Consider the following 13,097-nt stretch of genomic DNA (forward strand, 5'->3'; position numbering starts at 1 on the left):
GGAAAAAATAAAACAAAAGTAGAATTTGGGTTATGATAGTAGTTCTGCCTGTTCAGCAAATTACTCGTCATATTGAGGAATTTAAACAAATTAACCCATGGGAGCCCCAAGTATTACAGTACCAGCATATCAGGTTGTTTGGTACACTCTATGCAATACTTTCCTCATGCCTCAAAGTCAGAGTGGCTGAGAATCAAATTTAGTTCTGGGGAAACCCAAAGCTTGTTACAATTCTATATCAAGTAACAAAGGCATCAGGCTTGAGCATAGGAAAAGTGAAACATACATCCACACAGACTTATACATTGAAGTTCATAACACTTTAATTCATTGTGTCTCCCAACTGGTAACAACCCAGGGGCTTTTAATAGGTAAGTGGAAAAAACATATTGAATATATATTAACCCTGTAAGTTGACCACCCAAGGGACTGTAACAAACTGGACAACATAAGAAGGTGGTCAACATAAGGAACTAGGTCCACTGTACCGATATATACATTTGTGCATGTCTGGTCTATGAAAATTAGGTCAGCTTAAGCAAGTGGTCAGTGTAGAGAGGTGGTCAGCCATGGAGGTTCTACTGTATTTATACAATGGAACAATATTCAGCAATGAAAATGAATGACACCCAACAACAGAAAGAATCTCAAACACATGCTGAATGAAAGAACTATGAAATTAGGCCAGGTGCAGTGGCCCTTGCCTGTAATCCCAACACTTTGGAGGCTAAGGTAGGAGGACTGCTTAAAGCCAGGAGTTTAAGACCAGCATGCACAAGAGCAAGACTCTGTCTCTACAAAAAATTTAAAAATTAATCAGGTGTGGTGGAGTGTTCCTGTAGTCCCAGCTACTCAGAAATTTGAGGCTGCAGAGAGCTATGATGACACCATTGCACTTCAGCCTGGGTGACAAAGCTGGAACTTTTTTTTTGTGTGTGTGTGTGTGTGTTTTTGGCCGGGGCTGGGTTTGAACCCACCACCTCCGGCATATGGGACCAGCGCCCTACTCCTTGAGCCACAGGCACTGCCCACAAAGCTGGAACTTTAAAGGATCCTAAACCTTCAGAAGATTGTGGCTATGATGCCTGAATCATATGCCTTGCAGCTACAGCATCTGCCCTTTTTCCCTGTAAATAATTAAGATCAAATGGCACCAGAGACAAAATATCCAGTCCCTCAGACCACTACCCCTCTCAAAGTAATCTTCCTTGGAATGTAGCAATCTGTAACCAATCATTTTGCTGTGGCATATGCACTGATTTTTGTATGGAAAAAGTAATCCTGCTAAAATATCTATGTAAGTGAAACCTTAACTTCTCTATTTGGAACACTGATCCCATTTCTTTGGAGCCAGTGTTTCCAGGTGACTATTATTATGCTTGTCCCTCTAACAAATCTGAATCTCATTATTTAAGATTGACAGAATCCTAGCTCAAAAGAACACATATGATGTGGTTCCATTTATGTGGAACTTTAAAAAAGAGAAATCTAATCTATAGTTGACAAAGAGTATATCGTGAGCTCCCTGGAGACAGAGATGGAGAGATTACCTGGGAAGGGAAACAAGGAAACTTTATAGGGTAATGGAAAGTTCTATGTCTTGATTGCTGAATTGCTTACACAGGTGTGCAAATGTGACAATGCTCATCAAAGAATAGAAATAAAATGGGTGTATTTTAAAAAGGGAATACTACATGAGCTCACTTCTGTGACCCAAAAAATGTTTAACTCAAAGAAGTAGACAGTAGAATGATGGTTACCAGGAACGGGGGGTGGGGGCAGGATTCGGGAGATATTGTCAGAGGACACAAAATTTCAGTTAGAAAGAGTAAGTCCAAGAGAACTATTGCACAACACAGTGATTATAATAACGATGTATTACATTCTTGAAATTTGCTTAGAGAATTAGCAATTTCTAGTGCTATTGGAACTTTAAATTATCCTAAACCTTGAGAGGAATGTGGCTATGCAGTCTGGGTCACATGACATACAGCTGCAACTTTTGCCCTTTTTTCCCTACGTTTTTAATTTTCATAATTAAAACCAAACAGCAGTCCCAGAGATAAAACCTTCCCTTAGATTACTACCCATCTTCACAGATTTTAAGTCTTCTCACCATAAAAAAGTAAGTAGGTAATGCACATGCTAATTGGCTTGATTTGGCCATTTCACAATGCACACATTTCAAGTCATGTTGTGCTCAGTAGATGTATACAACTCTTACGTCTCAATGAAATAAAATCAAAACTTTAAAAGTAAAAAAAAGGGTGCATTTTACTGTACTTAAATCTTGCCTAACTAAGACTGATTTTTATACACAACCAACGTGTCACATAATATCATCATTTACCTGAAGCTGAAAAATTAATGAATATTGATTAGGACTACTAGATCCAATCATCCACTGAACGGTCAAAAAAACGACAATAAAAGAACGTGACGTCCACAGGCTCTCAAAACATTCAGAAAGGTGTTAGGTATTAGGCACCCTGCCCGAGGTTGAGAAACCGAAGTAGGCGCCAAAACAGGAAGTGAAGCAGGAAACCTGAGGCAAGCTGCGGACCTTGCCTGACTTCGCCTCGCCCCCACCGCCCGCAACCCGGAAGTGTGGCACAAGCCTAGCCGCCAATAGCGCTTGCGCAATACGTAGTTTGACCAATCAAGAAGGAGTGAGGCGGGCATTAGGGCCGAAATAGGGCTCGCAAACAGGAAGTGTGGCAGTCTACGACTTAACTGCGGGCGAGTGGTATGGAGGTCTATGAGCAGGTCCAAAAGGGACCCCTGAAGCTGAAAGGCGTGGCAGAGCTCGGCGTGACCAAGCGGTAAGGCCCGAGGGCGTGCGGGACTCCACCTTACGTCCCCTTTAGACCTTTTCCCCTGACACGCTCATCCTCCTCTGTCGGTTCTCTGTCCCCCTTCCCAGGAGGAAGAAAAAGAAGGACAAAGACAAGGCGAAACTCCTGGAAGCGATGGGAACGAGCAAGAAGAACGAGGAGGAGAAGCGGCGTGGCCTGGACAAGAGGACGCCGGCCCAGGTGGCCTTCGAGAAGATGCAGGAGAAGCGGGTGAGGCGGAGACCTGATCCCGAGTAGGCTAGGAAGCTGGCAGGCGAGGGTGCGGGGGTGCGGGAGGTCAGTGCTGGGATTCTCGGGAGTCGGGCGAGCGGTCAGAGGGGACCTTAATTTCGGGGAAAAGATGCTGTATCAGTGAGAAAGGGTTCACGCTAGAGAAGCTCGGAGAACACGAAGACACCCCCGGGGCACAGTAAAAGGCAGAGGGAAGCTATGGGTGCCCTTAAAAGGAGGCCAGAGCTGGGCACCCGGGTTTGAATTCGAACGCTGTGGCTCATTGCTCTGTGACACTAGGCCAGTGGTTTTTCTTAACGTGTCCCTCTTTACTTACCTGTAGAAGTCAGGCTAGTACTTTTTTCTAAGAGGTTGGGAACTCTGGATAAAGTGATGCAGGGCAGGTAGAGCAGCAGGCAGTAGGTGCAGCATAAAGTGTTTACATTCAGTGGATGGTAGCCATTGATATTAAAAGGCTATGCTAACTGCTCTAAGTCACCACAAAATCTGTTTCTTTTCTTTCTTTCTTTTTTTTTGAGACAGAGCCTCAAGCTGTTGCCCTGGGTAGAGTGCTGTGGCATCACAGCTCACAGCAACCTCCAACTCCTGGACTTAAGCAAGTCTCCTGCCTCTGCCTCCCAAGTAGCTGGGACTACAGGCACCTGCCACAACGCCTGGCTATTTTTTGGTTACAGCTGTCATTGTTGTTTGGTGGGCCCAGGCTGGATTCGAACCCACCAGCTCAGGTGTATGTGGCTGGCATCTTAGCCTCTTGAGCCACAGGCGCAGAGCCACAAAGTCTGTTTCTATGATGACTTTGTTTAGTAGACTCAACCATATTGTATTTTAAGAATCCAGTATATGGCTCTGACCCTGTTGCTCAGTGGTTAGGGCACCAGCCACATACACTGGGGCTGGCAGGTTCAAACCCGGCCAGGCCTGCTAAACAAATGACAACTACAACAACAACAGAAACGGCCGGATGTTATGGTGAGCGCCTGTAGTCCCAGCTGCTTGGGAGGCTGAAACAAGAGAATCCCTTAAGCCCAAGAGTTTGAAGTTGTTGTGAGCTGTGATGCCATAGCACTCTATCAAGGGCAACATAGTGAGACTCTGTCTCAAAAAAAAAAAAAAACAGTAAATTATTTTTCTTGATATTAAGTGTAAATTTGGGTGGTGTGGGGCAGAAGAGGTCAGGGAGGGTAAGATGGATAAGCTAGGTCCATTAATTTGGAGAAAGGGAATCATCAGTCTTTAAGTGAGAGTGGCTCTCAATGAGGGCAACCTCACCACCACCACTACCACTATCACACACCATCACATGTGTGGCAATGTCTGGGACATGTCTAGTTACACCTGGGTAAGGGAGTGCCCTTGGCATCCAGTGAGTGGAGGCCAATGATGTTGCTGTACATCCTACAATGCACAGGACACAGCAAAGAAGAGATTGGCCCTAATATCAGTAGTGCCAAGGCTGAGAAACCCTAACTCTGTTTTAGGTGTACAGTGACACTGGGGAAAGTTTTTTTTTTTTTTTTTGTAGAGACAGAGTCTCACTGTACCACCCTCGGTAGAGTGCCGTGGCGTCACACGGCTCACAGCAACCTCTAACTCTTGGGCTTAGAGCGATTCTCTTGCCTCAGCCTCCCGAGTAGCTGGGATTACAGGCGCCCGCTACAAGGCCCGGCTATTTTTTTTGTTGCAGTTTGGCCAGGGCTGGGTTTGAACCCTCCACCCTCAGCATATGGGGCCGGCGCCCTACTCACTGAGCCACAGGCGCCGCCCGACACTGGGGAAAGTTAACTCATTACTCCCAAAACTAATTCAGGCATACAAAAGACATAGATCCACTAGTTCTGACAAGACAGATCTGGGTTTGACTCTGTACCACTTGGTAGTATTGTAACTCTGGACAAATCACTTACCTTCCATTTGAAGTAGGGCTGAAGTCTACCTAATATGAGCCAGGCATGGTGGCTCACACTTATAATCACAGCTACTCAGGATGCTGAGGCAGGAGGGGTGCTTGAGCCTAGGAGTTCAAGGTTACAGTGAGCTATGATTACTCCAGTTTGGGTGACAGAATAACATTCCTTCTCTTAAAAAAAAAAAAAAAATAGTAGAGGAAGAAAGGCTGATGAGAGTGGGTCCAAGAGAGGGTGGGGAAAGACAGAGGCAGAAATGAGGAGAGAAGAGGCAGAAATAACTCTTTAGTGATTACTGTCCATCAAAGGGAACAGAGAAATGGACCTATAGCTAGAAGTGAGTAGAGAGACAAGGGGAAATTTTCTTTTTCTTTTTCTTTTTCTTTTTTTTTTTTTTTTTAAAGATAGAATCTTACTTTGTCTCCCTGAGTAGAGTGCCATGGCGTCATAGCTCACAGAAACCTCAAACACCTGGGCTTAAGCGATTCTCTTTCCTCAGCTTCCCAAGCAGCTGGGACCATAAGGCACCCACCATAATGCCTGGCTATTTTTAGAGATGAGGTCTTGCTCTGGCTCAGGCTGATGTCAAACCTGTGAGCTCAGGCAATCCACCTGCCTCGGCCTCCCAAGTGCTAGGATTATAGGAGTGAGCCACCATGCCTAGCAGACAGAGGAAATTTTTGTTGTGTTTGTTGTTATTTAAAGTGGGAGGCATTGCAGTGTGTTCTGTTTGGTTAAGAAGAGAGACAGTTATGAGAGATGAGGCAAGGGAGTGAGCGGGGGAGGGATATAGGCAGAGCCAGGTACAATTGGAAAATCCAGATTCTCAGGCAGTTCCTGTGGCTCAAGGAGTAGGGCGCCAGTCCCATATGCCGAAGGTGGCAGGTTCAAACCTAGCCCTGGCCAAAAACCACAAAAAAAAAAAAAAAAAGAAGGATGGAAAATGCAGATTCTCTTGTGGGCACAATGGCTGTTCAGCTCCTCGTCTCCTGGGAGAAGGACCCACATCTCCAGCCCCATCATCAGCTGTGCACTCTGCTCCTTGTTCTCTCCATCTGGGAAGTGAGGTTGGTGACAGCACCAGAACACCCTGTGAACTTGGTGCCTGGAAAAGCTGGGGTTGAGGAAGGGAGAACAGAGCCTGGCCAAGTGCCTAGCATCATGTGACAGTTAGAAAAGCCAGTATGGTCTTTTGTGAGAAGATCCAAGCCTGAGATGGGCTCGTAGCAAAAAGAGGAGAGGCAAGGATGGACAGAGGGAGGTAAGGAAGGAGCGAAGGAGAAGAAGAAGAAAAGGAGGGACAAGGAAGAGCAACCAGGTGGCAGCTACCAATAATACTATCTCTCATGGTTCTTTGGGTTGACTGTGTTCAGCAGGGTGGTTTTCTTGTGAACCTCATTTGGAGTGTGGTATAGTCAAGTGGCAGCTAGGTCCAGAGTCTTCTGGAGGCACAGCTGAGCTAGAAGAGCAAAGATGGCTTTGCCATCACTTGCCTGGCACCTCAGTGCTGCTTTTGTGGCCTTTTCTCATCTCATCCTCCAGGTCTGTCCTTTCCAGCGGGGCTATTAGACTTCCTTCCTGGTGGCTGTATTCCACAGGCATGAAGCCAGAGTTGCCAGGTTGTCTTATGGCTTCATCCCAAAACTGACACTACATTCTCTTGAGTTAACTGAGTCCAGAGCCAGTTTAGAGTCTGTGGCTTGGGGGACTACACAGGGAATAAACAAGGGGCAGCTTGGCTTATGGGGGCCACCAAAGAGTCAGCAACAGCCACCCTGCGGTGAACCATGTGCAGCCACAGATCTGTCTGGCTGTGCATCCCCCACACTCAACTCTTACTAGTCTTAACCAATATTAGATGTTTGGAATGAGGGTGAGAGTAGGTTGTGGAACAGGATGCACATTGCAGAATCATACTGGGGATGGCAGAGTGGGTCTTGTAGCCCTCCTGGGCACTGTGACTAGTGGTCAAGATGGATACTACCACTTGAGCATCCACTGTGTGTCCCCTTTACCTCCCTCATTCCTCATCCTTCCTCAAACCCCATCTGGGGTTTGTTTTCCTGCACAGTGGGAGTCCTGTTAGTTGACTAAGGATGCAGGAAATCCATGTTCAGCTTCCAGCAGATTGTGCTCATCGTTATATGCTCACTTGATACTCCCGGGTTTCCTGCCACTCACTGAGCCTGGGACCAAAAGTCAACTTGACCCAGGCTCTCTGTTGGGCCACCCTGCGTAGAGTTGAGGGAGGGGGGTAAGGTGTATAACCTAAAATCTCCAGCTATTCTATATGTGAGAGCCAGACTGACTGCACCTCGCACCTTCCATCTTACGCCAGCCTAGACTGTGGAAGTTGGAAACTCACCTCCATGTCTCTTCTCTCTGCAGCAGATGGAAAGAATCCTGAAGAAAGCATCTAAAACTCACAAGCAGAGAGTAGAGGTAAGTCACCATGCCTAGTGGGAGAGACTGAGCCTTTTAAGGGCCTGGAGGTTGGGAGCCATTAGAGTGTTGGCGGGAAGGGGAGTTAACCCAACAGAAGTGACACCTCTCTGGGGTCAATTAGAGGAGAGTCCAGGGTTTAGGTGTCTAAAAGATCTGCCAGAGTGGGTTTAAGAAGGAGGGGGCTCAGTCAGGAGAGGCAGGATATGGGAGGGTGGGGCTGGGCAGTTAGCATCCTGCTGGGGTTGATGCTGACACAGGCTTTCTCCTTCCTTTTCCCAGGACTTCAACAGACACTTAGATACATTGACAGAGCATTACGACATTCCCAAAGTCAGCTGGACAAAGTAGCCTCCTGTCCCTGGGTCTGGAGCGGCATCAAGAGCAAGAAGAAGGCCAATTTGGGGTTATGCTTGGTCCCTCTGGTATTTTCTAGAAACAGTGCTTTCACACGCCCTCGTGGTTTCTGCTGTGACAGTACTTTTGGAACTTTAGTTTGGAACTGATTAAAGTAAGTACTGTCCTTTTACTCAACTTAGGTTTCTTGGTAACACATGGAAGATACACCTTTTTCATTTGGATAGAAAGTGTTGAAGGTTCATCTAGAGGTAAAAGTCATTTCTTTGTGCCATGTAAAAATGATTTTACTTCCAAGTCATGGCTAACCCACTGAGGCCAGCCAGCTGTCTTCACCTGGATGAGACAAACTCCAGAGGATAAGGAGCTAATGCTAATGTGGCCTGCAGTATGCAGACCACTGCAAACCCTGTATGGGTTGCCCCAGGAAGCCCCTCACAGCTTTGTGGCCTTCACACTGCCTCTTCAGTCACCTAGCCAGTGAGACAACACAGCATGGGTAGCAGAACCACTGCCAAAGGCAAGGATGGGGTTTTGCCATGACAGTCATTGCCAGTCAATCACAGCAGTCTTTGTAATGGAGCCCAGACACAGCCCGCCTCAACAAACCTCAACCTAGACTGCAAGCAGCCTCTCGTATTCACTCAGAATGGGCATACCACGTGGAGCCAAGTGTTGAGTCTGGGGCTGTCCTGTGTAAACAGAATAAAGCAAAATCTAGTTCTTAAATAGAAGTTTGAGTGTCTTACTATAGGCTGATTGTCACAGACATGCCACCTTTTGGATTTATGGCATGTGAAGAATGTGTGATGTAAAACAACTCAGTTTGGAAAACCTTCAATGGCACATCTGTTTCCACCTAGGGTTCACACCTCAGGGACATGACGTGCTCTCATTAGTAGTAGCTCCTTCTGGCGGTGATTCTCTCATTGTCTGATGGAAAGACAGTTTCAGGCTTTTTCCTCCATGAGCTAGCAGCTAGGGTCTATGTGCATGTGGTTCTTTGAAAAGCTTTTATCAGTGTGGTGAAACAGTTTATTTTGGTCATCCATCCCTGCATAACCTCTCCAAAATATAGTGGCTTAAAACAATAAGGATTTATTATCTCACAATTCTGTGGGTTGACTGTACTCTACTGGAAGGTTCTGCTTCATGTAGTGTGGTTTAATTCTGTGGTCGCCGGCCCTTGGGCTGGAGACAGGTATGGCATGTTAGGAATTGCACTGCACAGCAGGATGTGAGCAGTGGACAGGCAAGCAAAGCTTCATCTATATTTGCAACTGTTCTTCATAACTCACATCACCATCTGAGCTCTGCCTCCTGTCAGATTGACAGCATCAGATTCTCATAGAAGAGAACCCTGCTATAAACTATATGTGAGGGATCTAGGTTGCACACTTCTGAGACTAATGCCTGGTGATCTGAGGTGGTGATGCTAGCTCTGGGGCTGTCCAGTTGCAGGAAGACAAGCTCTTGGCTCCCACTGATTCTGCATTATGGTGAGATGTATAATTAATCTATGTATTACAATGTAACACTAGATATAAAATACATAATGTAATGCAATTGAATCATCCACCCAACCCCTAGTCCATGGAAAAATTGTCTTCATGGTGCCAAAAAGGTTGGTTCACTCATTTAGCTATATTGACTTACCTGTAGCTGAAAAGTCCAAGATAACATTTCATCCTCTGAGTGTCCCCACATAGCCTATTTCATTGGCCAAGAGCAAGTCACACAACACAGCACAGAGTCCAGGGGGAACTACACAAGGGAAGGTACACCTGAAGTTGTGGTTTGTTGGGGGCCATCACTGTTACTGTCCGTCACAGCTGTTCTCAAAGTCTGCACATTAGAATCTTTAAGAACTACCGAGGGATGGCTCAACACCTGTAGCTCAGTAGTTAGGGCATCGGCCACATACACCGTGGCTGGTGGGTTCAAACCTGGCCTGGGCCTGCTAAACAAGGACAACTACAACAAAAAAATAGCTGGGTATTGTGTCGGGTGCCTGTAGTCCCAGGTACTTGGGAGGCTGAGGCAAGAGAATCGCTTAAGCCCAAGAGTTTGAGGTTGCTGTGAGCTGTGACACCACAGCACTCTACGGAGGGTGACATAGTGAAAGACTCTGTCTCAGGAAAAAAAAAAAAAAAAAACTACCGAGGCCTGAAACCCATGTCTAGAGATTCTGTTTTAATTGGTCTAGGGTGGGATTTGGTCATTGGGATTTTTTAAGAGTTCCCCAGATAACACTTACATGAAGTAAAGTTTGAGAAACCCTGATCTATTATAATAGGTATGGTCTTATCTGTATTTATTAAAACTTTCTGATCCTGTGTTAAACCTCATCTGGTATGATTTTCCTGTTCTGCTCTGATGTTGGAAGATTTACAACACTGTTGTATTCTTCACAAGCCCTTGTTCAGAAATTGCATAAAATGAAACTACATATAACAGAAACACTTATGGCTTCGAGAAAGGATTTTCTAAGTGATCCAAAAAAAGAAAATACTTCAGGAATATGAATTATGTGCCTATCGATGTGATATGAAAATGATGTGTTCCATGACAAGAGGTTAGTGAAATGCTGAGTACATTCCTTGGTCCTCAAACACATTTGATCACTGGTTATAGGCAGAAACAGCCTGTTGTACTGGGGGAAAAAAAAGTTGTTTTTTTTTTCTAGAACAAATGACTTTACTACAATGCAACTAGAAATCATTGACCTCTAGGAGGCTACAGTTAAGAAAAAAGTAATTTTAGCATTTACACCATTTCACAGTTCTACTACGTGAAGGTATACACAGGGGACAACCCAAGCTGGTCCAAATGCATAATACAGTCCTTTATTATAAAAATAGTAGTAGCATTTCCAAAAGTTGGTCTTGATTAAAAGTACTTCCATGGTTGAAAACAGTACTCCACCACAGAGCTATTAAACTAGAGAGATGGCAGGGGAGAAATAAAGACTTCTATTGCTAAGGAGAGGTCAGAGAAAAAGTTGGCAAAAACAGGATGCTACAGATTGGTGGGTGCCTACAATGGAATTGCTTTTAGGGGCGGCTGACGTAAGTGAACGAAGGAACACAGTAACCCCGAAACCCCATGTATTCTACAAAACAAATGAGACCATGTATGCTCCACTTGGAGGAACATCCATTTTCTTTCTTTAAAATAAATTATTTATAAAAGAGCAAATTGGTGATTTGTACTTACAGACTGGACCCTTTTTAAGCGCCTGTCAAGAAGTGATAAATTATTGAAGCACAGCATAATGTGTTTTATTTTCAGTGTGCTCCCAGTAAAACCTTGTGAAATGTTTCTGTTCACCTTTCCCAAGTTATTAATTAAAAAATAATGCTTTCCAATTACTCTCTGATATTTAAAATAAAAAGACAAAACACCACCCTTCCCTCCCTCCTTCCAGATCCTGCTCCCACATCCCTCAGCCAGGCCCTTGTTTGCAATCACACCACCAGCTCCTGAAATAGGAATTCTGCTTAGATTGGGGAGGGAGGGAAGAAAAAGGCCAATGTAACATTCACACGATTGTCTGGTGTTCATTCAACCTCAGTGCCTAGATAGATTTGTTGTTCCTAGAGACAGCGTAAAACTATTCAGAAAATAAAGCTGGGTTGTAGAAAGCTCATTAATAAATTGTGAAAATCGTCTCAGCAGGAGTCACAGAACCCGGAGGAGCTGCCTTGTGCCAAGCAACATAAAGCCTGGTGTTCTGCTCCTGGACAACATCACGTTAAAAGCAGCTCTGATTTTAGAGAAAGGTTTCCCTAAAGCCACTTGCTAAGCAAGAGTTTGGAAAAATTCTTTCCCAATCACAGCTTAGCAATTGCAACCTGAAAGAATTTATAAACTCCAGGCTTTACTTTAATTTTACTGACTACTGGAGATGTCCAGGAATGTCTCCTCCCCTACCATGTTCATAAACCAAGAGAAGAACATCGATGCCAACGCTCCTGAAAGGCAGCAGGAAAACCTAAAAAGCCTAAATGCACAGGAGTTGCAGGGTGACCGTGGACAGAAAGGTTTGCAGCTAACTGGCACACTGTTTATCTTTAGAATTTCTCCCCCACCTCAATTCAGAATCCCACTCCTTTTGTGACAGTTAGCTCCCAATTCTCTTCTCCATTTAGGTGACTGAATCCCAGTGGCTGAACTTCTGACCTTGTGGCCCCTTTACATAGCCTCAGACTGAACCAAAATGCCTTTGCAAAACACATTCACTCAAGTATTTTACATGGTAAACAGAAGATGGAATAAAGGAGGAAGCTTCTGAAATGTATTAATTACATGTCCATTGTATGCATCATTTTAGTCAGACAAGTAAAGCAAATCAAACAAAATGATCCTCCTTGAAATTTAAGTTAAATAATCTTGTAGGAAGAGATAAGATTTTATCTTGTTTTTATTCTTTTAGCATTCTGTACACTGTCACAAAGGTAAAAGAAAATGACTGAAACTTAAATGTGAAAGAACACAATTACATCCACAATTTTATACATTTATCTCATAAATCAACGAAAAATTGCCCATTATAAAAACAGAACAAATCATACCATAAAAGAACCAAAATAAAGAAAAAAATTTCATAAAAAAGTGTTGCTCTTGTGGAGTCTTCACATCCTTCTCTTCTGTGTACTTACATACAATACATTGTTTGTACGGATAAATGCATCCCCATACTTACTCTTCAGTTGTCCATTTACGTATTCTTCTGTCTGCTCCAGGGCTGTATTCATGTAGCCATCCAGGTAAGCCAGGACCCCTCGATAATCCACTCCAGAATTTAATTTTACCACAACTGGCCAACCGATGATTTGCTTTAAGAAGTCACTAGGGGTTTGCTTCTGAAGACTCATTTTAATAATCTTGGGCATGGCATTAATGTACACAGCTATGATTTAATAATAATAAAAAAAGAAACTCATCTTCATCAATAATCATGAAATAAACAAGAAGCATGAAATAAAAAATAATAACAACAATAATCTTGGGAGACAGGAAACCTGAGTTCTAATCCCAGCTCTGCTACTTAAGTAGCTGTGTGACTTGGGTAGTAACTCATCATTTCACCTCTCATGGCCCCAGGTTCCTCATCTTGTGGCTGAGATCCAGAACTCTCACTCCAGGCGGCCCACAAGCCCAGCCTCCGCGGAAGATCACAGCCAAAAAAGTTATTTTAGAATACACAAAGTTTATTGGAAGAGTGCACAGAGCTAATCAGTACTGTGGATGTTATGGATTTACAAAGAGGTCCTAGAAATGGTGTAATATTTATTCTTCTGGATGG

The 13,097-nt window shown here is 44.3% G+C and overlaps 2 protein-coding genes across 2 annotated transcripts; one reads left to right on the plus strand and one right to left on the minus strand.

Annotated features, from left to right (window-relative positions):
* Positions 1 to 2,706: 2,706 nt before the first annotated feature.
* On the plus strand, positions 2,707 to 11,026 carry FAM32A (family with sequence similarity 32 member A). The gene is made up of 4 exons (XM_053585806.1): positions 2,707 to 2,822; positions 2,924 to 3,065; positions 7,379 to 7,432; positions 7,715 to 11,026. The coding sequence occupies exons 1-4, from the start codon at positions 2,749 to 2,751 to the stop codon at positions 7,781 to 7,783; spliced, it is 339 nt and encodes a 112-aa protein (XP_053441781.1). The 5' UTR covers positions 2,707 to 2,748; the 3' UTR covers positions 7,784 to 11,026.
* Positions 11,027 to 12,423: 1,397 nt separating this feature from the next.
* Positions 12,424 to 12,666, minus strand: LOC128582550 (U6 snRNA-associated Sm-like protein LSm6). Its single transcript, XM_053586538.1, has one exon. The coding sequence runs from the start codon at positions 12,664 to 12,666 to the stop codon at positions 12,424 to 12,426; it is 243 nt and encodes an 80-aa protein (XP_053442513.1).
* Positions 12,667 to 13,097: the final 431 nt, after the last annotated feature.

This window comes from Nycticebus coucang, chromosome 3 (assembly GCF_027406575.1).
Source record: "Nycticebus coucang isolate mNycCou1 chromosome 3, mNycCou1.pri, whole genome shotgun sequence".
Classification (NCBI taxonomy): domain Eukaryota; kingdom Metazoa; phylum Chordata; class Mammalia; order Primates; family Lorisidae; genus Nycticebus; species Nycticebus coucang.

Coding starts and splice junctions, on each gene's coding strand:
- FAM32A (XM_053585806.1), top strand. CDS start 2,749: ATGGAGGTCTATGAGCAGGTCCAAAAGGGACCCCTGAAGCTGAAAGGC. Junction 3,066..7,378: donor AGAAGATGCAGGAGAAGCGG/GTGAGGCGGAGA, acceptor TTCTCTCTGCAG/CAGATGGAAAGAATCCTGAA. Junction 7,433..7,714: donor CTCACAAGCAGAGAGTAGAG/GTAAGTCACCAT, acceptor TCCTTTTCCCAG/GACTTCAACAGACACTTAGA.
- LOC128582550 (XM_053586538.1), bottom strand. CDS start 12,666: ATGAGTCTTCAGAAGCAAACCCCTAGTGACTTCTTAAAGCAAATCATC.